The 22,846-nt window shown below is 47.8% G+C and overlaps 1 protein-coding gene across 2 annotated transcripts in view; it reads right to left on the reverse strand.

Annotated features, from left to right (window-relative positions):
* The window catches only part of HROB (homologous recombination factor with OB-fold), a 189,579-nt gene that overhangs the window by 51,358 nt on the left and 115,375 nt on the right, over window positions 1–22,846 (reverse strand). For both annotated transcript variants that reach the window (XM_086923925.1, XM_086923926.1), the window contains exons 8-9: window positions 8,417–8,527; window positions 6,574–6,790 (exon numbers count right to left, since the gene is read on the reverse strand). In XM_086923925.1, coding sequence (XP_086780051.1) covers window positions 6,574–6,790; window positions 8,417–8,527 — 328 coding nt within the window. The remainder of the gene's footprint in view (window positions 1–6,573; window positions 6,791–8,416; window positions 8,528–22,846) is intronic.

Genomic DNA, 22,846 nt, shown 5'->3' on the forward strand with positions numbered 1-22,846 from the left:
GCGTACAATTCGTCCTATGGGTCCAGCTCGGGCCATGGCCAGCTCCGTCGTCGGAGATTCGCAGAGTTCACCTCGATACTTATTCCAATGTCCCCACTTCTTGTCCCATTTCTTGGGGCAGCCTCTTCTTTTGTATACCGTCTTTTCAGCAATCATACAACGGTCCATCTCAGCCATCCAGCCCACCACTAGCGGCTTCTCCCGGGAGCCCCATCTCATCGCAATGGAGTGTTTAGCTAACAGAAAACCCAACGCTGCCACAGCAGTTCCAGTTCATTCAGGTCTGTGGCCCCCCCCATATATTGAGAACACATTCTTTGGGTGACAGTAGAAGTGGCTTACCCAGAGAACTGCTCATTTTGCGGGTCGTTCCACCCCAGAAGTGTTGCACTACTGGGCACTCCCATAGGATGTGATAGAAGGTGCGAGGCAGGCCGCAGCCTCGCAAACTCAATGCGTCAGGGCGTCTACCAATTTTGGCAAGTGTAGGAGCTCTGTGTAAAACCTTCAGTTGGATTAATCTGAACCTATGGCAGATAGCCGATTCCCTAGGGGACATTGGGGTCGCCCGTCAGTCCTCGTCATCTAGGGGACCAGGGTCTCCCTTCCATTTGTTCCGCAAGGACTGGAAGGGATCAGGGAGGTTGTTACAAAGCTTGCGGTAAGTGTATGAGATAGCTTTCGCAGGGAGGGGTTCCGATAACAGTCTATCCTCCAAGGGGGAAGTCTCAGGGATGGATGTAAGGTCTGGGATGGCGTGTTTGATTTGTAGATAACAGAAAGATTCTGTCAAAGCAAGAGAATATTTGGCTTGAAGATATGTAAATGTCAGTAGCAAACCCCTACGAACAAGGTCTCCCACCGTTTAAATCCCTATCGTGTCCCTTTTGTCGAATCCCTGAATGAAGCAGAGGAAACCCAGGCGTTGTGACGACCATAAGGGTGTTGTCTCAGTGAGTTTATCTGACCATCCCAGACTCTTGTTGGCCCTGTGCCATATTGCGACCTTGTGTGTTATGGGTCCAAGATATCTGTTCCGGACGGGCTTGCTGTAGAGGGCCCCCAGGTAGCCCTCTCATCCAGTCTGACATCTGCCAAGGAGGAAGGCCGGATTCAGGGGTGAGCCATGAATCCAGTGATTGACAGCCACCAATTGCGACGCCCAGTAGTAGAGGCGGAGGTTAGGTAAGGCAATGCCTCCGTTGTAACAGCCTTGAAAGAGTTTGCGAAGGGCGATATGGGCTGCCCCGCCATCCCAAAACAGAAGACAGATTTCACTCTCCACCGCGCTGAAATAGGAGTCCGGGACCATAAAGGGACAGTTTTGCAGAGCGTATAGGAAGCGCGGGAGAGCCAGCATTTTAAACAGGGCCGCACTGCCTGGGAAGGAAAGTGGGAGGACCGCCAGTGGGCCCCGTCACTATGTAGTCTGCGCAGGGGACCCAATAGGTTGCGATCATGGAACACCTTGGGATCTGGCGTGACTTAAATACCAAGGTACTTAAATCCGTCTAGAGCCACTGTAATGGAAAACCCCCGGGGAAGACGGGGCGGGGGGCCATGTAGCATGTATAATGTCGATTTAGTCCAGTTGATCGAGTAGCCAGAGTATTTCCCAAAGTTAGTAAGGACATGGAATAGACTATTAATAGAAGACCGGGGGAAGCTACATACACCAGGATGTCATCGTCATAGAGGAAGATTTTGTCCGTTATCTCTTCATTCCATTGGAGGCCTCTGATGGAAATGTCCGCGCGGACCCATTGGGCTACGGGTTCAAGGGTAAGGGCAAACAACAACGGGGACAAGGGGCAACCCTGTCGGGTTCCCCTATGGAGGCAAAATTGTCGGGACGTGTGGTTTTTGACCCGGACTTGGCCCAGTAGATCTGTGTACAGGAGCCGCACCCAGCTAATGAAGTTGGGCCCGAAGCCAAATCGAAGCAGGACCTCGAAGAGATAGGGCCATTCGATTGAGTCGAATGCCATCATGGCATCGAGGGATAAAATGGCAGCGTCTTGTTGTATGATAGATTGCCGACTCAAGACATTATTGACCCTCCGGAGGTTCAGTGCCGTGTTACGTCCCGGGAGGAAACCGGACTGGTCGTCGTGTATCAGGGAGGGAAGCACGAGAAGGAGGCGGCTCGCCAGGAGCTTAGCCAGGACCTTTGCCTCCGCACTAATCATGGAAATCGGCCGATAAGAGCCGCAATCAGTGGGCGGTTTGTTCGGCTTGAGGATGACCGCAATGAAGGCTAGTCGCTGATCAAGCAGGAGAGTACCCCCCTCACGGCTTTCTTCAAACATGTTCTTGAGATGGCGGACAATCCCCGGAACCATGCCCTTCAGGAATTCTATGGGGATCTGTTGGGGCCCATAGATTTGCCGGAGTTAACAGCAAAGAGCGCCATAGTGAGCTCCTCTGCCGTAATGTCGGCGTCTAGGGTCTCCCTGTTAGCATCTGAGATGGTAGGTAGGCGCATTTCATCCAGTAGCTGTCTGGATTCCTTTGACGTATAGAACGTCCCCGCAGTATAAATGACTTCCAGATGGTCGGCGAAGGCCTCTGCTAGGTATTGTGGATCCATAACTTGGACCCCATCCGGTCTTATTATGGACGACACCCATCTAGACCCCTGGTCACTCCGTTCCAGCCAAGCCAGCATCCTACCCGCGCTGTCGCCGAACTCATATTCGCGGTGGCGCCTGTGAAGCAATCGGGCTTACGCTTTTTCCTGTGCTAAAGCTTTGTAGGCCATTTGCTGGGCTCGGAGACGGCGAGCTGGGTCTTCCGAGGAGGCCGCGTTGTGGGACGTTTCGAGGCTAATGAGGTCAGATTCAGCCTGAAGAATCTGTTTGTTGTATTTGCATAAATGCCCCATCTTAAGTGCCAGTGCCTCGCCCTTGCCCACCGCCAGGTATGCCTCCCAAAGCGTGATCGCCGAGTAAAAATCAGTCCGCTCAATCAGGCTATCTTTGATGTCCGGGATCTACATAAGCCATGGGTTAATAATAATAGGGCCACGTCTAGATTGGCCGTGATAGGTTAGGTCCACGCTAAGGGGTGAGTGATCAGAGATGCCCCGGGGAAGACCTTTCGGGCGGATGAAACAGCCAATATCTGTGGTGGGAAAGAATAAATAATCAATTCGGGACATGCTGTTGTGTGCGTTAGAATAGTGTGTGAAATAAGGCGTGTCCGGATAGTGATAGCGCCAGATGTCCTCAAGCCCCATAGCATGCACGAAATCAGACAGATCCGAACTCTGCCAATGAGAGCTGCGCTGAGGTCTGCGGTCTAATTTGTCACATATTGTCATGTTGAAATCCCCTCCGAGTAGGAGAATGCCTGCGGGGAGGCCCAGCAATCGGGCGCCCAGCTCCTTGAGGGAGTCGCAAGCTAAGGTCGGTGAAAGATATGCAGAGATAATGTTTAGGGGACGTCCCTTCCAAGCGGCCTCAACCAGAGCAAAGCGGCCCAGCGGGTCAGCCCACGTCACCGTGTGAGTGAGCGCAAGACTCTTTTTAACAAGAATCCCCGTGCCATGGGATCCAGAGGTGAACCCCGGGTGTACCAGTAGTTTGTAGCCGCCTCTCTGAAGAGCTTGACAAGTGTTGCCCACCAAGTATGTCTCCTGCAATAAGACGATGTCATGGGAGTGTCGCCGGAAATACTGAAGGACTATGCCTAGTTTTATTTTGTGCCCCAACCCGTTAACGTTCCATGACATGACCATGAGGGTTCTAGAGATGGGCTGCGACATGGTGGTGGATAATGTGTGATCTATGGAAGGAGAGATGTAAGGGAGGCCGCTCGGGCCGTTGGTCTATCGGGACAAGAGGGGACACAGGATCAGGAGGCCTCCGATCCTCTCGGGGACAAGGTGTTGCCCAAGGTAGCCAGCCCGTCAAGTTTGGACCCTGAGGGAGCAGTGAAGTGTGACTAGGAAAGACTCTGCTGATAATACAAAAGAAAACTAAGAAACCCAAAGTAAAACATCTTAGAACCCCTCTCCCTCCCATTCCAACCCCCCACCCAGCCCCCCTGCCCGCGGACTTGAAACTATCCACTCCCCAACTAGGCAGAGTGCCTGTCGCCCTCCCAAACATGTACGGGGTGTGTGGAGAGCCATGAGTGCCCTCGCCCAAAACTAACAAAATAATTGAGCCTAGTGCTTCTTCAATAACCATACTTCAACAATTGTATTCACATAGTATATTAAGCAATGACACAACCTGGACGTTCCATGATGTCCGGACCGCAGATAGGAGTGATCAAACCAGCAGGGGTGAACACAGAGCCATTGTGTCCCCGTCCGGCAAGGTCGGGAGACCACAGTCGTACCATTCGAGTCTTGGACAATGTCCCCTTTGGCGGCGAAAATGAGCAGGCAGTGGTCAATATCACAGGCCGTCTCGATTGCCACCAGTGAACAGATCTTGGCTTTCCGGTAGCTGTCCAGTGTCGGCACGTTCCGCCGATCCGCGGCGTTGGTGCTGAGTGGCGCCCGATTGCCGCCATCACTCGAGCCAGTCCCATGCTTCTTCAGGTGACAAAAACAACCAGGTTTTCCCCTTCGACTCCACTCTTAATTTGGCAGGAAACAGCATGGCATACTTAATGTCTTTGGCCTATACCTTCACCGTAAAGTCGGGAAAGAGTGTGATCTGGGCGTTCTACAGTCTTAAGGGTGGTCCTGCCCGTGCCGTTTGAAGGATGACATCCCGTTCACGGAAGTTAAACACCTGGCAATTATGGGTCGGGGGGGGGGGGGGGGGGGGGCGTGGGCTGAGCGCCCGGCTTCGGCCTACCCCCAGGTACTGTGCGCTCGTTCGATAGAGAAGTAGTTGGACTGCTGTTTTGGCTGAAGGTGTTTTAGGATTACATTTTCTACAAAGAGGTCAGTTGCTGGCCCCTCCATCCGTTCCGGAACACCTAGGATGCGGAGGTTGTTGCACCTAGCGCGTCCTTCATAGTCGCCCAGGAGCTCCCCCTTTAGCACTTGCTGTTTTTGTAGTTGGGTCACCTGTTGCTGGAGGGTAGAGGTGTCATCTATGAGTGCCGCGGTTTTGACCTCTATATCTCGCACTTTCGTGTCCATTTTGCGGAGGTCCGCTCGCAGCAGGGTAATAACTACATTAACCGAGTCGATTCGGGTCTCCTGCGACGAGCGAACTCGGGCTATCGCCCCACGAGAGTTTGTTAATCTGTCTCTGGTTAGACGGTCGGTTACCTTTATTGGAGGCCATGTTGGGGCGCCGATATGCCCGGCGCAATCCGATGGCTCGGGACTGGAAAACAGTCTATGGAAGTAGACCCTCACCCCCTCTGATTTTAGGTAAGCTGTACGCTCCCCTCCTAGATTGAGAACACCGGGGTGTTTATGGCGCAGGAGGGTGCAGAGGAGGAGGAGCAGAGGGACACTCGCACAGGGGAGAGAAAAGGTGTCACTTATCCAACAGTGTGCCACAAGTCCCACAGGAGATCGCTCCAAGCACATGAGGGCCCTGGCAGGCAGTGCATGTGAGTAGAGAGGGTGGGACGCCCCAAGTGTCCGGCCACAGTACAGGTCTATGGTATCTCAGGTAAGTCTCCAGCCGCTATCGCGCCTTATGGGGAAGTGGGTGGGTGGCATGCCACCGTGATCCAGGGCCAAGAGCAAGACAGCAAGCGTTGATGTCTAACCTGTGTCTTGGAGCAGGTTCCCTCTGGGCAGGTGAGGCTAGGCCCTCCACGGAGGGTGATGTCCCAGTCGTCGCGTTGTCGGGTGGCCAGGTGTTCAAGAGCGGGTCATGTGGGCCCGGTGAGCCCGGTCGCAGGAACCCTTCCTGGCAGAGCAGAGATAGGCCTTAAAACGGAGCAGCCCAGCCTCAGAAGTATTAGGGGCAGCAGGGGCCCAGAGGCGGCCAGGTAGCAGGTGGAAGCGTCCAGGCAGGCCTGCAATGGATTTCTCTTCAGGTAGGCGGTATCACTGACACTGGCAGATGGTTATACCCAGCGTTATTGGAGAGGGCCGAGGAGCCGGTTTAAAACTCGGCCATTCCTCTCGGCAGCTAGCCAAGCCCTCCAACCCCCAACCCCCGCTTAAGATTTTTACTAAGAAATAAACATTGTGCAAATGTATAGATGTCTGAACAAGTAGTGGCACAGAGCTGATGACTCATTTACATAGCACACTATTTAGTTAAACTCTCGCTCTTGCTTATACACTGCTCTGTATTGGCTCCTCCGTGATGTTTCAACCAACCAAGGCTGCTTTTACCCACAATCTAGTCTCAACATACTACTCTAATACTAGTTTCTACATTGGCATCACTGTCTATAGTAGTTGCTCTTAGGGCTAAGTTTCTAGGGTCTGTTCTTACATATTTCCAGTATCTTTCAACTACTTATAGCCTTGATATATGTACACATTTCAGTTCTTATCCATATCCAATGGCAAGGGCTCATCAATTTATCTCATCTCCAGTGCCTGCTCAAACCAACACACCCCAGTTTTCAGAGACTGATCGTACCATTATCCAAGTCTCTGGGGGTTAGGCTTATCCATGTTCCCATCTCTGTACTTACCCATGTCCCAGTCACCAGCAGGTCCTCCATCATTAGAATGTGACTTGCGAGGCAATGACATGGAATTAAGAGCCCTTGAGGTTACTGGTGACACTTCAATATTGGTGTTACATGTGAGTGCATTCTGAGAGATCGGCCTGAAAGTCCGCCCTTCTGTCTCAGTAGCTCCTGTACCAATTGAAGACAACTCTGCTCTGAATAACAGTAGATTTTGGGCCTACAAGGAAAAGACAAGTTACACAATGAAAATGAGAGAAAAAGTACAAATGATCACAAAAATCGAAGTATGTCAACAATTGAATCTTTAACAGTAACATAGCTCATCCACCTGCATGTGTCTTGGTGCCTGATGCCGACCATCCTCCTACCAGGCATGTCCATTTAACTCTTTATGGTACAACCGAGTTTCAGTAAACACAACAAAGCAAAATGGTTTTATCTTTGCCCAATTTCCTCTGTTGCCAGGACAATGCTTGCACCTACCAGGTAGGTAGGTCATCCTCAGATAGGTGTCAATTTCTGCCTCACCTATAAACTGTTTCGGGTACTCTAGGCTTTTTACCAAAGCCAAGTGACAGCCATTATTAAATTGACATCTATCGCCACTGAGGACAGAGCTCAGAGATAGAGTTTGTTTTTACTGCTATATAGGAAGATATGCGAACTCGAGCCAACCACTCTATTTTTCAGTTGAGTCCTCCAATTACCAGCAGCCTCTTTCACAGGGAGATTAGATCACATTTCCTCTTCCTAGGACTGATGAAGTGGCTGAGTTACATAGCTCTAACAGCAATTTAGCCACTTAAATGTTCATCCTATGCATAGTCTTTATGATGTTCGAGTACACAGAGCATAATCTCAGAAGACTTTAAAGACAATTACAAGAAAGTAAATCTCACGCGTTTTTTCACAAACATGGAAGATACAAACCAATTCTCTGACCATAGGAGCAGATGTGCAAGCCTGTAATGAATATGATGAAACATGTTCTGCGGGGTATAGGTTGGAGGAATTCATGCCTAGTTTCTGTGTCAATTTTTTATTGTGAACTAAATCAGACTGGACTACAGACCATTTTAGTGGAGAAATTGTCACTTGTGATACAAAACTTGCCGCCCTGAAGAAGTTTCAATATAATGAGGGAACAAAACATATTAGCAGTTTTAGGGCCATATGTATCAAAGGGTTTTACCCATTCTGTGTCTATGGGAAAATGTGTTTGTACATATGGCCCTACATCTTTACGAAATGAAGAACAAAAGCTTGTTTTAGCTTTAAGGAATGAAGAATGAAGAAAGAATCTTAAACAGACTATAGGATTTGAAATATTTATGAAGCCCATTAGTTGTGTGTGCTCATAATTATTCATTCAATTTGTTTACTGCACCAAATGGCAACAATATCTGTTTCAGAGGATTACTGAATTGAAAACACCTCTAGACACTAAAAGGACTGGCCACAGTAGTGCTGTTTGTATTGACACAGCTGCTGTATACTTATGTTCTTTTTCTAATTATTATTTAAATATTTGTAATGCTCTGAAATACCATTTTACCTGCTGGAACAACCTAATTGATTTGAATGATGATGAGGGGCTCATGATAGAGAAGGTATCTGCTGTGACCAAAGCCATTTGAGACAACTTTATTTCAAGTTGCCGCACAACTCTTGAAGGAAAGCATAATCTCAGGCAAATTGTCTTGCCTAACCAATACCAAGAAATAATTGTATTCCTTTGTCAAACCACCTGGCTAGTTATATTTTGAACTGTCATTCCATGACGCTTGTCTGGACAGTACTATGCACCAAAGCATTTATATAACAATCACAGTTTTTCCCTTACCTCCTGCAGCTCAGATGTTTGGCTGATGCCATCTGCTGGATAGATCTTCACCACATTATTTGGAGTGACGTTCAGATAATGGCTACGACTGGATGGAGAAAATACTCCAACCTGCATCAAAAGAATAAACAGTCATCTCTTGTAACAAAGTCATAATGAGTTAGAAGACAATTAGAGCTATGATGTCAGAGACACGCGGAAGACCGATCAGACCCCTTACATATTTTATTTGTTTATGTTTTATCGAGTGCTTTCACACCACAAAGAGAACCAGAGAATTTCACACTGAACTGCTGAGCTAACCAGGCCCTTATAATTACTGATGAATTAAAGGAGCACAAGGAATAGTAGAAAAGAGAGTAAGGGTGGCAAAATGGGATAGATAAACAAGTGACCATGGGGTGGTCAATGTGATGGTTAAAATGCATCATTTTAAAACTGTAGAATTCCTTGGAGATCTGGAATTTGCTTTTTCAGAGGAAGATTTTTAATGTCCCACAGAATGGCACTGTAGTTCAGGCACAGTAAGAGATCCAAGATGAAAGAGCTACTGTTGTAAAAGATGGTTTCAAAGCTTTCTTGAGTCTACATTTTGGTGTTGGAACTATCAGGACGGACATGATCTAGAGCAGCGATTCTTAAACCTGTAGGTTGAGGACAGCCCAGGGGTTGCAACACATTCACAGGGGGTGCGTGGGCTACAGTGCCTACTGCTATCCCATGCTGGCAGAGAAAACTGGGGCCAAAGGTCAGCAGTAATATTTAACCAAAACAAGGTAATCTACGTCAGAGACAAAGCTTATGTTTACATTTCTCACATTCTAGCTAATTTCCTTCCCTATGAGAATTTCTTTGTGTCCCCACATTGTTTTCCTGCATTATTTTCATACTGCATATTAATCTTGTACTGTGAAAGCTATGGCCTGGGCCGCTTGTAGGTATTTCTCTGAGTTCAGGTTGTGGGTCAGAGTTTCTAACAGGGCATTATTGAGAGGTTTGGAGTTGAGGCAGAGCGAGTTTCTCACAGTGCTCATCAGTGAGTGATCAAGGTGTTCACACTACTTGAACATCCAATCATTGGATTCTTTGCAGAGTTCACAGACTAATGGTAACATTTGCCAATTTAATTAGATGTGAAAGTATGTGAAGGAGGTACAACGCTGCTGAAATAGAGACACAAATAATTTACACTTGAATATGTGCGTTCTGTGTATGAGGAGGCAAAGGGGCCTGGTGAAGTGAGTGAGATGCCAGGAATTACGTGCACAAGGAGAGAGTGAAAAGAGGGTGCAGAAGAAGAAAACGATGTGAGAAACGTGAAAATGAAGAACTACAGAATGAGGTGGCGAGCAAAAGGCTTGGGGTCCCTGGCTTCCTGAAGTAATTTAGTTGGATTCATAAGAAGTCAAAAGGTTAAGAATCACTGACCTAGAGATTTTATCATAGGGGTCTCGAAGCTTCGACATGGGCAGAGTCTGATAGCAAGGTGGTAAGAACGTTTTTACCTTCTATTAATTTGGCTAACTGAATAGCAATAAGTTTAACCGTTATTTTATTTTACAATGAAAGTTTGGTACGAATATAATGGCCTGTAATTATGTCTTGACCAACTACAGTTTTCATGTGAACTGTTGCCACAAGGATTATTTTTAGCGCACCTAGGGATCTACCTGGTGAGTGGAAGGGACTTGTGGTGTTGCAAAACAGTTTATCCACACTAATATAAAAAAGAGAGAGCCCAAACCTTTGAGGCGGGTAAGCTCAGGAACCACAGCGCCAATCAGAACACCCAATACAGCATTGGAAAGGACAGTTTCAGCTGATGGACATAGGCTATACAGCAGCCCACCATGTGCATTAGAAGGGGAAAGAACATTAGGGGCAAAGTAGTCCATTGTGGGCGTGTGCGTTGTGCTGGGGGCGTGTGCATTCGGCAAAAGCCTGCGGTATTATACCGCTTGCGATAAGCGTTCTGTGTGGGACTAGCGTTCTAACACGAGCGGGCGTGCCCTTCGGCATTGTTGTGGGCGTGTGCCGTCGGAGACGCCGGAAGCATTCAGAAGCAGGAGTTGTGGCGTTTGCCGTTATATTCGCGCTCTCTCCATCCTGCAGTAGACGGAAGCACTCTCAGACGGGTGCGTGATGCGGAAACGTGTTGGGCTTTTAATTGATTTGGACATTGTAATGCCAGTTTGCTGGAAATAAAGAATGCTGCCACAAATGACAGGATTTGTCTGTCCTTGAGTGCGTCCTCGCAGGGGGGCATCTTGTTCGATGACAAACAGACACAGACACAGAATGCTACTTACCAGTATGCATCTGTTCTTGGCACGTAGAGCTGCAGAGTCTCACACTGTGCATTAGATCGCCACCTGGTGCTGGGCACGGATGATTGCATGTTGCTGTTGTATTGGAAGAAGTCTTTGTAGTCACAAGATAGAGGTGACTCATCTCTTGGACGATAGTGCGCATGGGCATCGACTCCATCCTTAGATTGTTTTTCGCAATGATGGAGTTAGTAGAAATAGAAAAAAGGATGTCCATGTGTGTGTATCTAATTAAGATAGAACTGGAACAGATACAGGCCCCGGGGAGGCGGGTGGGAGTGTGAGACTCTGCAGCTCTACATGCCAAGAACAGATCCATACTGCTAAGTAGCATTTTCCGTTCGAGGCATATGAGCTGCTGATCTCACACTGTGCATTGATTGTACAGCAGTGTCTCCCCTAGCGGTGGTCACCTGTATCTGTTGCAGTAGTTTGAAAGAGTTTTGAGGACAGCTTGGCCTACTGCAGCTTGCTGCTTGTCTTGCACATCAACACAGTAGTGTTTAATGAAGGTGTGTGTTGTAGACCATGTTGATGCCTTGCAGATGTCTTCTAGGGGAATGTTCCCTAAGAAAGCCATGGAGGCTCCTAGTTTGCGTGTAGAGTGCGCTCTAGGAGGAACTGTTAATGTACGTTTTGCTTTGTGATAGCATATTTGTATACATTTTACAATCCACCTTGCAATTCCAGCTTTAGAGATGGGGTTGCCTTTATGTGGTGGAGGGAAAGCTACAAACAGTTGCTTTGTTTTATGAAAGGATTTGGTCCTATCAATGTAATAGAGAAGAGCTCTTTTTACATCTAGTGTGTGTAGAGATCTTTCTGCTACAGAGTCTGGGTTTTGAAAAAACACTGGCAACTCTACTGATTGATTTAGATGAAAAGGAGTAATTACTTTAGGAAGGAATTTGGGATTAGTCTGTAGAACCACCTTGTTACGGTGTAATTGTAAAAATGGTTCTTGTATAGTGAAAGCTTGATTTTCACTAACTCTCCTAAGAGAGGTAATAGCAATAGGGAAAGCGGTTTTCCATGTAAGGAATTGCAGTTCACACTTATGTAAAGGTTCAAAGGGGGGCCCCATGAGCCTGGTAAGAACAAAGTTTAGGTTCCACACTGGAGAGGTTGGTAACCTAGAAAGAATAATTCATCTGAATCCTTCCATAAAAGCTTTGATTGCAGGTACTCTAAATAACGACATATGTTGTCTATTTTGTAGATATGCAGCAATTGCTGCAAGATATAAACGTATAGATGAATAAGCTAGATTACATCTTTGTAAATGAAGGTAACAGAAGATATTCTGGATGGAAGCATCTAGAGGATCAATTTGATTATTAGTGCAGTAAATGGCAAATCTATTCAATTGTGCAGCATAGCAAGCTCTAGCAGTAGGTCTTCTGGCTTCTTTAATGATATTCATACATTCTGGTGTCAGGTTAAGGTAACCAAACTCAAAGACTTCAGGAGCCAGATCGCCAGATTCAGTTGACTTGGATCTGGATGTCTGATGTCTCCAAGATTCTGCGTTAGCATGGATGGTGTCAGACAAAGTCTTTGGTGTGGAACTAGAGAGAGTTCTAGCAGTGTGGTGAACCATGGTTGGCGTGCCCATGTGGGAGTTACCAGGATCAATTTGAGAGATTGTTGTCTCAGCTTGCGTACTACTAGTGGTATTAGTGGGATTGGCGGAAAAGCATAGGCAAATCTGCCTGACCAGTTCATCCATATCGCATTGCCCTTGGACAGCGCATGTGGAAACCTGGCGGCGAAGGTTGGGCATTTTGCGTTTTCGTGTTTGGCAAACAGATCTATGTCTGGATGACCCCATTTGTGGAAGAATACCTTGCAGATGTAGTTCCCATTCGTGAATCTGTTGTGTCTGTCGACTTAACAGATCTGCTATCTGATTGTGAACCCCTGGAAGGTGTTCTGCAAGCAGATATGTCTTTTGTGGAATGGCCCATCTCCAAATGTTTTGTGCGAGCTGGGATAGTTGCAGGGAATGTGTGCCTCCTTGTTTTTGAACATAGTACATGGCTGTCATGTTGTCTGTCCGGATCAAGACAGCTTTGTTCTGTACATGCACTTGGAAGGATTTTAGTGCTAGGAATATTGCTAGCAGCTATAGCTGATTGATGTGAAGCACCTTCTGTTGAGCGGTCAATTTTCCATGAGTTGTATGATGGAGCAGATGGGCTGTTGTCAGTACTATCTGTGGCACAGGTTCGATGAATGGCCGCCCTCTGGACAAGTTTTTAGTGTTCTACCACTGCAGAAAGCAATGTGTGCGGTTGTCCAACACCAGATTTGCAAGTTGTCCTTGAGCCTGATTCCACTGATGTGCTAGATATTCCTGCAATAGGTGCATTTGCAGTCTTGCATACGGTACAATAAAAATGCAAGATGCCATCATGCCTATTAGTTGCATGAACACTCTGGCTGGGAGAGTGTTGGTTTTGAAACTTTGGACCGCTCGTACTGCACACATCGCTGCTATTGATTTAATCATCTCTCACTGCACGACCGCTTTAATTGAAAAATCGATTTTACTCATCTAGGCTACTCACATAGCAATATCGTTATTTTTATAATTAATGCCCGCCTGCTAAGTAGCTGCTGAGATTATTGTGCCATCGCTGTGTTGCCTTGACTGACATTATATTTCGTGTCCTTTGCACACTTTGCATTACTTTGCCTGCTTGCTCCGTCCCGCCGGCCATTTTGTTGTTGTTATTATTGTTGTCGCCCTGCACGAGTCTCCGCCCCGCTCCCGCCTTCCCAGCTGACCCGCCCTCCCACTGAGACTATCAGGCCCGCGCTGTGTAGATCGCGCTGTGACCGTCCTGCTAACCACAGACACGGCCGCTCCTCCACGCTGCTCCCGACCTGCCTCCCCTATCAGCCTGGTATCGTAGCTCTCCCCAGCTGCTTGCACTCTTCGCTAAGATTAATTGTTATCGCTTTGCAGGACCGCTTATTAGCTTACAGCGCTGCTATTCTTTTACTTAATTTTTTACTTAACCATCTCGCATTGTAGGAGCGCTCTATTTGTTAACACCGCTGCTAGCAATTTATTTATCCCACATTGCAGGACCGCTCGTACTGCACACATCGCTGCTATTGATTTAATCATCTCTCACTGCACGACCGCTTTAATTGAAAAATCGATTTTACTCATCTAGGCTACTCACATAGCAATATTGTTATTTTTATAATTAATGCCCGCCTGCTAAGTAGCTGCTGAGATTATTGTGCCATCGCTGTGTTGCCTTGACTGACATTATATTTCGTGTCCTTTGCACACTTTGCATTACTTTGCCTGCTTGCTCCGCCCCGCCGGCCATTTTGTTGTTGTTATTATTGTTGTCACCCTGCACGAGTCTCCGCCCCGCTCTCGCCTTCCCAGCTGACCCGCCCTCGCCCCTCCCCTTCTACTATCCACATATGACAGATGCATTTGCGTGCAGCGGTTACGCGCAGCGGTCGCGCCGAAGGTGCGCCAAAGGTAAGCCCGTCTACGCCCGTCCGCGCCTGGACCGCGCCCAGTGCCAGACCCCCTGGTCCACGCAATGCCCAGCCCTCCCGCATTACATACGACGCCACCACCCTCATGCCCTAAACCCCGGCCGTCTCCCCAACTGCGCCCAAGCCGCTCCTGGACTCACCCATGGACCCTTCTCCTGCAACTCCTGCAAGTTTGACGGCACCAACAACAACTCCTCATCCACGAACACCAAAAAAAGATCTGACACCAACCACCTAAAATGCATCCTGCTCAACACCCGCTCTATCCACAGACACGCCATTGACCTCTGGAACCTGCTAGACACCACTTCTCCCGACGTCGCCTTCCTAACAGAAACATGGATGAACGCCTCATCAGCCCCAGACATCACCATTGCCATCCCAGAAGGATACAAAATCATCCGTAAGGACCGCACCGACCAAACAGGAGGAGGCATCGCTATCGTCCATAAGAACTCCATCCGCATCTCAACCAGCTCAGACGTCAACCTTACCAGCGCCGAACACCTTCACTTCCAGATCCACACCGATCCCAAGACCACACTCAGAGGCACCCTCCTCTACCGACCTCCAGGATCCCGTGCACAATTCAGTGACGACATCATTGACATTATCACCCCACACGCCCTCCCCTCCGAGGAATACATTCTACTGGGAGACCTCAACTTTCACCTGGAAAATAGCAATGACAGCAACGCCACCACCCTTCTGGACAATCTCGCCAACCTCGGACTCAAACAACTTGTCACTACCCCCACCCACATCGCAGGTCACACACTCGACCCTATCTTCACCTCCAGCAAACATGTCTCCTTCAGTCACACCACAACTCTACATTGGACGGACCACAGCTGCGTTCACTTCACCTACAATAAGACCACAACTCACAACCATCCTCAACCTACTCTACGAAGAAACTGGAACAAAATCACTGTCGACCAGATCTCCTCATCGCTGCTTCAAAACCCCCTTGGCCACTCCTCAAACTCCGACCAAGCAGCCATTAACTTCACCCAATGGCTATCCAACAGCGCCGACCTCCTAGCACTGTTGAAAAAACGTCAAATCAAACTAGGCAGCAAAAAACGCCTCCTGGTTCAACGATGATCTTAAGAAATCGAAGAAACTCTGTCGCTCCCTCGAGAAGGCCTGGAAAAAAGACCTTAACAACACCACCAAGGACGCCTTCAAAAACGCCACCCGCATACACCACCAACTGATCCGGACTGCAAAGAAAGCCGCATTCAAAGACCGACTAGGCAACAACGCCCACAACAGCAAGGAATTATTCAACATCGTCAAAGAGTTTACCAACCCCTCAGCCAACTCCAACGATATCACCCCCTCTCAAGCCCTCTGCGACTCCCTAGCTTCGTTCTTCCACAACAAAATCGCAGACATCCACAACAGCTTCGACAACCAATCCGGAGACCAACCCACTCAACCTTCTGCCGCACCTGCACCCCCCTTGAACATCCTTAACAACTGGAACCCAATCTCCACTGAAGACACCATCCGCCTGATGAACTCCATCCACTCAGGATCCCCCACAGACCCATGCCCTCACCACATCTTCAACAAGGCAGATTCCATCATAGCACCACACCTCCGAGACGTCATCAACTGCTCGCTCAACTCCGCCACCTTCCCGGAAAGCTGGAAACACACCGAACTCAGCGCCCTTCTGAAAAAACCCACAGCTGACCCCACCGAACTCAAAAACTACCGCCCCATCTCGCTCCTTCCATTCCCAGCCAAAGTCATCGAGAAAGCTGTCAACAACCATCTCGCCGCCTTCCTCGAAACTAACAAATCCCTCGACTCCTCATAGTCCGGCTTCCGAGCCAAACCCAGCACGGAGACCGCCCTCATCGCAGCAACAGACGACATTCGAACTCTACTGGACAATGGAGACACAGTCGCCTCATCCTCCTCGACCACTCCGCAGCCTTCGACACAGTCTGCCATAGCACCCTTCTACAGCGCCTCAGAAACATCGGAATCCAAGGAAAAGCACTGGAATGGATCACCTCGTTCCTCACCGGAAGAACCCAGAGAGTCCGCCTCCCACCATTCAAGTCAGAGGCCACTGAAGTCATCTGCGGCGTACCACAAGGATCCTCACTCAGCCCCACCCTCTTCAACGTATACATGAGCCCCCTCGCAGCCATCGCACGCCAACACAACGTCAACATCATCTCCTACGCTGATGACACCCAACTGATCCTCTCACTCACCAAAGACCCTAACACCGCCAAAACCAACCTACATGAAGGAATGAAAGAAGTAGCCGAGTGGATGAAGCATAGCCGTCTGAAACTGAACTCAGACAAAACAGAAGTCCTTATCTTAGGAACCTCCCCCTCCGCCTGGGATGACTCTTGGTGGCCAGAGGCCCTTGGAAAAGCACCCATCCCGACGGACCACGCACGGAACCTGGGCGTCATCCTAGACTCCTCACTCTCGATGACCAGACAAGTCAACGCCGTTTCATCATCTTGCTTCAACATTCTTCGCATGCTCAAAAAAACATTTCGCTGGATCCCCACCGAAACCAGAAAAACGGTCACCCATGCACTGGTTACTAGCAGCCTGGACTACGGAAACACCCTATACGCCGGTACCAACGCAAAACTCCAGAAAAAACTCCAACGCATCCAGAACGCATCAGCCAGACTCATACTAGACATCCCGCGTAAAGACCACATCTCCAGCCACCTGAAAAAACTCCACTGGCTCCCCGTCAATAAGAGGATTACTTTCCGCCTCCTAACCCACGCACACAAAGCACTTTACGAACTTGGACCTGACTGCCTCAACACACAACTTTCCTTCTACACCCCCCCCCGCCAGCTACGATCCTCCAACCAAGCCCTTGCTACCGTACCTCGCATCAATAAAACCACCATGGGAGGTAGATCCTTCTCCTACCTGGCAGCTAAAACCTGGAACTCACTCCCCACTCACCTTCGTCTCACTCAGAACCACCTAGCATTCAGAAAGCAACTTAAAACTTGGATATTTGACAAGTAATTCCCCTCCCTTCCTCAAACGCCTTGAGACCCTCTGGGTATGTAGCGCGCTATATAAATCGACTTGACTTGACTTGACTTGATTGTAAACCCCAAGTTGTACAGTGTTTGAATTGTTTGAGATGTGTGTTGGACACACTGATTGAATGACTTGGCTTTTATGAGCCAATCGTCTAAGTATGGGAAGACATGGATATGTTGTCTTCCGAGATGTGCTGCAACTACTGCTAGGCACTTTGAAAACACTTGTGGTGCAGTTGTGACCCCGAATGGAAGGACTTTGAACTGATAGTGTTGTCCTTCTAGTACAAATCTGAGATACTTCCTGTGAGAATTATGTATGGGAATGTGGAAGTAGGCGTCCTTGAGGTCTAGTGTGGTTAGGAAATTGCCTTGTTGCAACAATGGGAGCACTTGTTGTAAAGTGATCATGTGAAAATGATCTGAGGGTATATACAGATTGAGAGGCCTTAGGTCTAGAATTGGTCTTAGTGTTCCGTCTTTTTTGGGTATTAGGAAATAGAGTGAGTAAACCCCTGTTCCTTGATGTTGCAGCAAAACTAGCTCTATTGCATCTTTTTGCAGCAATGAGAGGCCCTCTTGTTGGAGCAGCGTTAGATGTTCTGTGGACATTTGGCGCTGTCCGGGTGGTATATTTGGAGGGGTAGCTGTAAGCTCTAGGCAGTAACCATACTGGATAATTTGTCTTACCCACTTGTCTTTTGTGATGGAATTCCAGACAGGTAGGAACAGTGTTAGTCTGCCCCCTACAGAAGTGGAATGCTGTTGGGGAAGCCGAAGGAAGTCACTGTTTTGTGTTGGGAGATGTTCGATTATTGTTATTTCCTCGACCTCTTCCCTTGTTGTTGTTGCCTCTGTAGCCTCCTCTAAAGTATCCTCTATTGGAGGATGTTTGTGTATTTGTTTTAAAGGAAGCTGAATTGTCTGCTCCAGCTTCTTTGGATCCTCCTCTGTAGAAGGAGCGAGGAAAGGAGCCTCATGCTTGGGTGGACTGCAGCGCTTCCATAGACTTCGCTGTGTCAGTGTTTTTCTTCATTTTTTCAAGTGCTGTGTCTACCTCTGGACCGAACAATTATTGTTGGTTAAATGGTTGATTTAAGATAGTAGTTTGCACTTATTGCTTAAATCCTGAAAAGAGTAGCCACGCGTGACGTCTAAGGGGGACACTGATGTTTATTGCTCTGGATGCAGATTTTAACTCTACATCAAGTGGGCATTTAATGGAGGCATTTGATATAAGCTTACCTTCTTGTACGAGGTCATTTGCTTGTGCCTTATATTGGTCAGGTAGATGTTGTAAGAGCTTCTCTAACTGATCATAGTGAGCCCTGTCGTATCTTGAGAGGAGGGCCTGTGTGTTAGCGATGCGCCATGTATTGCTAGCTTGGGCAGCTACTCTTTTCCCTGAAGCATCTAAGATCTTTGATTCTTTATCAGGAGGTGGTGCTTCCCCTGATGTTTGGGAATTTGCTCTTTTCCTAGCGTATGGAACTACAAGGGAGTCTAAGGGTAGCTGTCCTTTGATGTAGGCAGGGTCCTCAGTAGCCGCTCTGTACTTTTTCTCTATCCTTGGGTTTATGATTCTAGCTCGTACAGGATCTTTAAACACTTCTGGTGCATGCTTAATAACTCCTTTAATCATTGGCAGTATTTGCACAGATTTTTTTGGAGTGTGAGAAAGCGTATAATAAAAAATCTTCCTCTGCCTCATCTGAATGCATGGTGACATTGTGATAGATGGCAGCCCTATTAATTAAGTGTCCAACCCAATATTGTCTTCTGTAGGAGAAGGTTTAGATGGATATGTATGTGGATCAGGAATATCTGGTGCATCCCGTGGGTTTGGATACTCCCAGTCTGGTGAACCTGTTGGGTAGGGAAAAGGGAAATCTGGGTCTCTCGCTCCCCCCATGCTATACTCATCATCATCATCAACATTCTGAGGTGTATGTAGTGGAGAATGAGGAGGATAATTTTGAGGTGAAATGTTTAAAGGAATAGGAGAAGGAGATGCAGGAGAAGGAGGGTGCATAGGAGATGTGGCAGAGTCCTTCTTCTTGACAGGCACTGGAGGTGTAGGTGCTGTATCTGACTTACACTTACTGTGTGGTGTAGTGGAAGCATGTCCTGTTTCTGGATCAATGTAGATCCTTTTTTGTAAAGGATCTGTTTGGAAAAGCTCCTCTTCTTGAGGCACAGCCTTCAGCGCAGATTTTTTCGGTTCCGAACCGGTTTGTTGCTTGTCTTTAGCCTTAGTAGCTGATGTGGAGCCTTTGGCGTAGATTTCGGCACTGAAGATATTGTCTTTGGAGCCGAAACCTGTTTCGTGGACTTGGAAGCATCAGAAGCAGGCTTTGTCTGTTTCGGCATCGAGGGTATCGGCTTCGGATTGGAAGCTGTTTTCGGTGCATCGGAAACGGGCTTAGTTGTTTTCGGAGCCGCTTTGTCTCTCTGAGTCGACGGTTTCAGAGTGTCTTTTGGAACCAGGACTTTTTTGTTTCGGTGCCGAGGCAGCAGGTGGTATCGGCACATGCGGTCTGCTCGGTATGGAGCTACCGGAAGGCTTCATTATTTTCTTCGGAGCCGGGCTCGATGGCGGGGCTTTCAAAGTGTTTTTTCGGTCTCAACTCGGCTCCGCAGGCGGAGTGTTGACCTTTGCCTTCGATTTTGGTGTTTGGGCTGGGGTAGAAGCAGTGGTACTCAAGCGTTGACCCAAAGGTATGGAGTCGTCTGCCTCTGATACGATCTGGAGATCATCAGAATCTTCTTCTGGGACGCATGGACCTTCGTCGAAGATATTCACCTGTTCCGGAGCTGATCTCTGCATATCGCGTCGACGGGCCCTCCGATCTCGAATGGTTTTTTTCGATCAAAAGGATGCACAGGCTGTGCAGCTGGATTCGTCGTGTTCTGGCGATAAGCACAAGTTACAGACCTCGTGATGGTCACTGTGTGGAAATTTTGCTCCACACTCGGGGCATCTTTTGAATGACGTCCTTTCCATGAGGTGCAGGCCTCACGGCGTGGGTAGGCCCAACGACCCGTGTCGATGACCGGAATCGAGCTGATGAAGTGGAGTCTATGTTTATCGGTATTGAAAGTTGTTTGGTGAAGTTTGAAGAAAATTTTTACGCGGCGAAGTACTTGAATAGTAGGTTTCGAACCGGAGCGGAAAAGTTTCATCCGGACCCAGTGGATGGAGTCGATGCCCATGCGCACTATCATCCAAGGGAAGAGTCACCTATTTCGTGACTACAAAGACTTCTTCCAAGACAACAACAACAACATGCAATCATCCGAGCCCAACACCAGGTGGCGATCTAATGCACATTGTGAGATATGCAGCTCATATGCCTCGAACATATATATACACATACATACATAACAGTATTTTTTGTTTTTCTAAGAACTTTAGCACAGTTTGAGGAATCGTCACAAAATTTTCAAAACTAGTTTGCCATTCACTTCAGCTGCTGTTTGGAACGTTTTGGGGAGATTAGTCAAGTGAGGGCAGAGAAAAAGGGTGGTGGGGCCCCAAAACGTGTTTTCTCTATGCAATGTACCACAGGGATTTTAGACACTTCTACAGCCTGAACCGCTGGATGGAATTACACCAAATGGGGCAGAAAGCTAGATCTTGGTCCAGAAAGAGACCTTTTTGTAATCTGGTGTAATTCCGTTCAGTAGTTTTGGAGTCATTAAAGAAAAAAATATGTATTTATATCTAGGGACGTGGATGTACTGTGGATCCCATAGATCTCAAAATGAGATCTGATGGGCTGCCACCACTTCAACCAGGAAGTGGTGGCAGCCCATCCTAGGACTCAGACGAGTTCACAGAACGACAAAAAAAAAACATGAATTTGTAATGCAATAGGTCTCGCATTCACACAAGTTTGAGCTATTGGCATTGTAAATGACAAGGCCTTTTATGTATGTTTTGGGTTTTAAAACATTAATAAAACGCATTGTCATTTACAATACTAATAGCTTAATCTTTCGCAAATGCGAGACCTATTGCATTGCAACAAAGGGACTTCTTGACCGCTTGTTAGATTGTAAATATCAGAGGAAGAGACCGGCCTGCGACGTTTTGAAAGTAGTGACAAATAGTGCAGTGAAGAAGATGTGTAAGTGTTGGAAATTACACAGACACAAAGTGTGAAGTAAGAGCTACACATGATCAGAGCTATAAACCCTAACAAAGCCCTCCAACACGCTCAGGAACAAGAGCGGGGGATATTTCCTGCCCTCTCCGTGATTTGAGTGTGCAGTGTGGCATTGCGTAACATCATTGCCATCTCTGCCCTAATAAAAAAAACACTCCAGCTGTAGTAGGGTCCTGGCTACACCTCCTGGTGCAGGACAGGCTGTGCTTTATGGCAGGCATGGAGAGAGGGAAAGAGAGAAGGAGAGAGGGAGGGATGGTCTCAGCTGCAGCTCCGGACTCGTACAGTGCCCATGCTATTACTGGTGAGCGAGAAGCGATAAGGTGGTGGGGGTGGTAGTATTGGTGATGGCAGTATTGGTGGTACTGGTATTGGTGGTACCGGTATTGGTGGTGGTATTGGGGATGGCAGTAGAGGTGGGGATATTGGTGGTATTTGTGGTGGATGTATTGGATTGGTGGTGGTGGTATTGGAGTGGTAGTGGTGCTATTGGCATTGGTGTTATTGGGGGTGGGGGTATTGCTGGTGATAATGGTGGTGGTATTGATGGTGGTGCTATTGGTGGTAGTGCTATTGGTATTGGTGGTGGTATTGTATTGGTGGTGCTATTGGTATTGCATTGGTGTTGGGGATATTGGTCGTGGTAGTGATATTGGTGGTAGGGATATTGGCGATGGTGGTATTGGTGAGGGTGGTACTGGTGAGGGTGGTACCGGTATGGATGGTGGTGGTGACGGTATTGGTGGTAGTATTGGTGGTACAGGTATTGGTGGTACAGGTATTGGTGGTACAGGTATTGGTGGTACAGGTATTGGTGGTACAGGTATTGGTGGTGGAATTGGCAGTACTGGTATAGGTGGTACTGATGGTGGTGATAGTATTGGGGTGGTGATAGTATTGGTGGTGCTATTGATCGTGGTATTGGTGGTGGTGGTACTGGTATTAGTGGTGGTGGTACTGTAATTGGTGGTACTGGTGGTGGTTGTGGTAGTATTGGTGGTGGTATTGGATTGAATTGGTGGTGGTATTTGATTGATCATGGTATTGGTGGTGCTATTGCTGCAGATGGTATTGGTGGTTCAGGTGGTACTGGTATTAGTGGTAATGGTGGTAGTAATATTGGTATTGGTGGTGGTAATATTGGTGGGGTGGTATTGGATTGGTAGTGTTGGTATTGGTGGTGGTGGCATTAGTGGTAGTGATATTGGTGGTGGTATTGGCTGTGGTATTGATGGTGGCGGTATTTGTAGTGGTCTTAAGGGTGGTGGTGTTGTTGTTAATAAAAAAGGCTTTTAAAAACAACCAGTCATGTGGCTTTAGTACAGATGAAATGTGTCACAGATGTGCTGTTGT

Source organism: Lissotriton vulgaris, chromosome 5, assembly GCF_964263255.1.
Source record: "Lissotriton vulgaris chromosome 5, aLisVul1.2, whole genome shotgun sequence".
NCBI lineage: Eukaryota > Metazoa > Chordata > Amphibia > Caudata > Salamandridae > Lissotriton > Lissotriton vulgaris.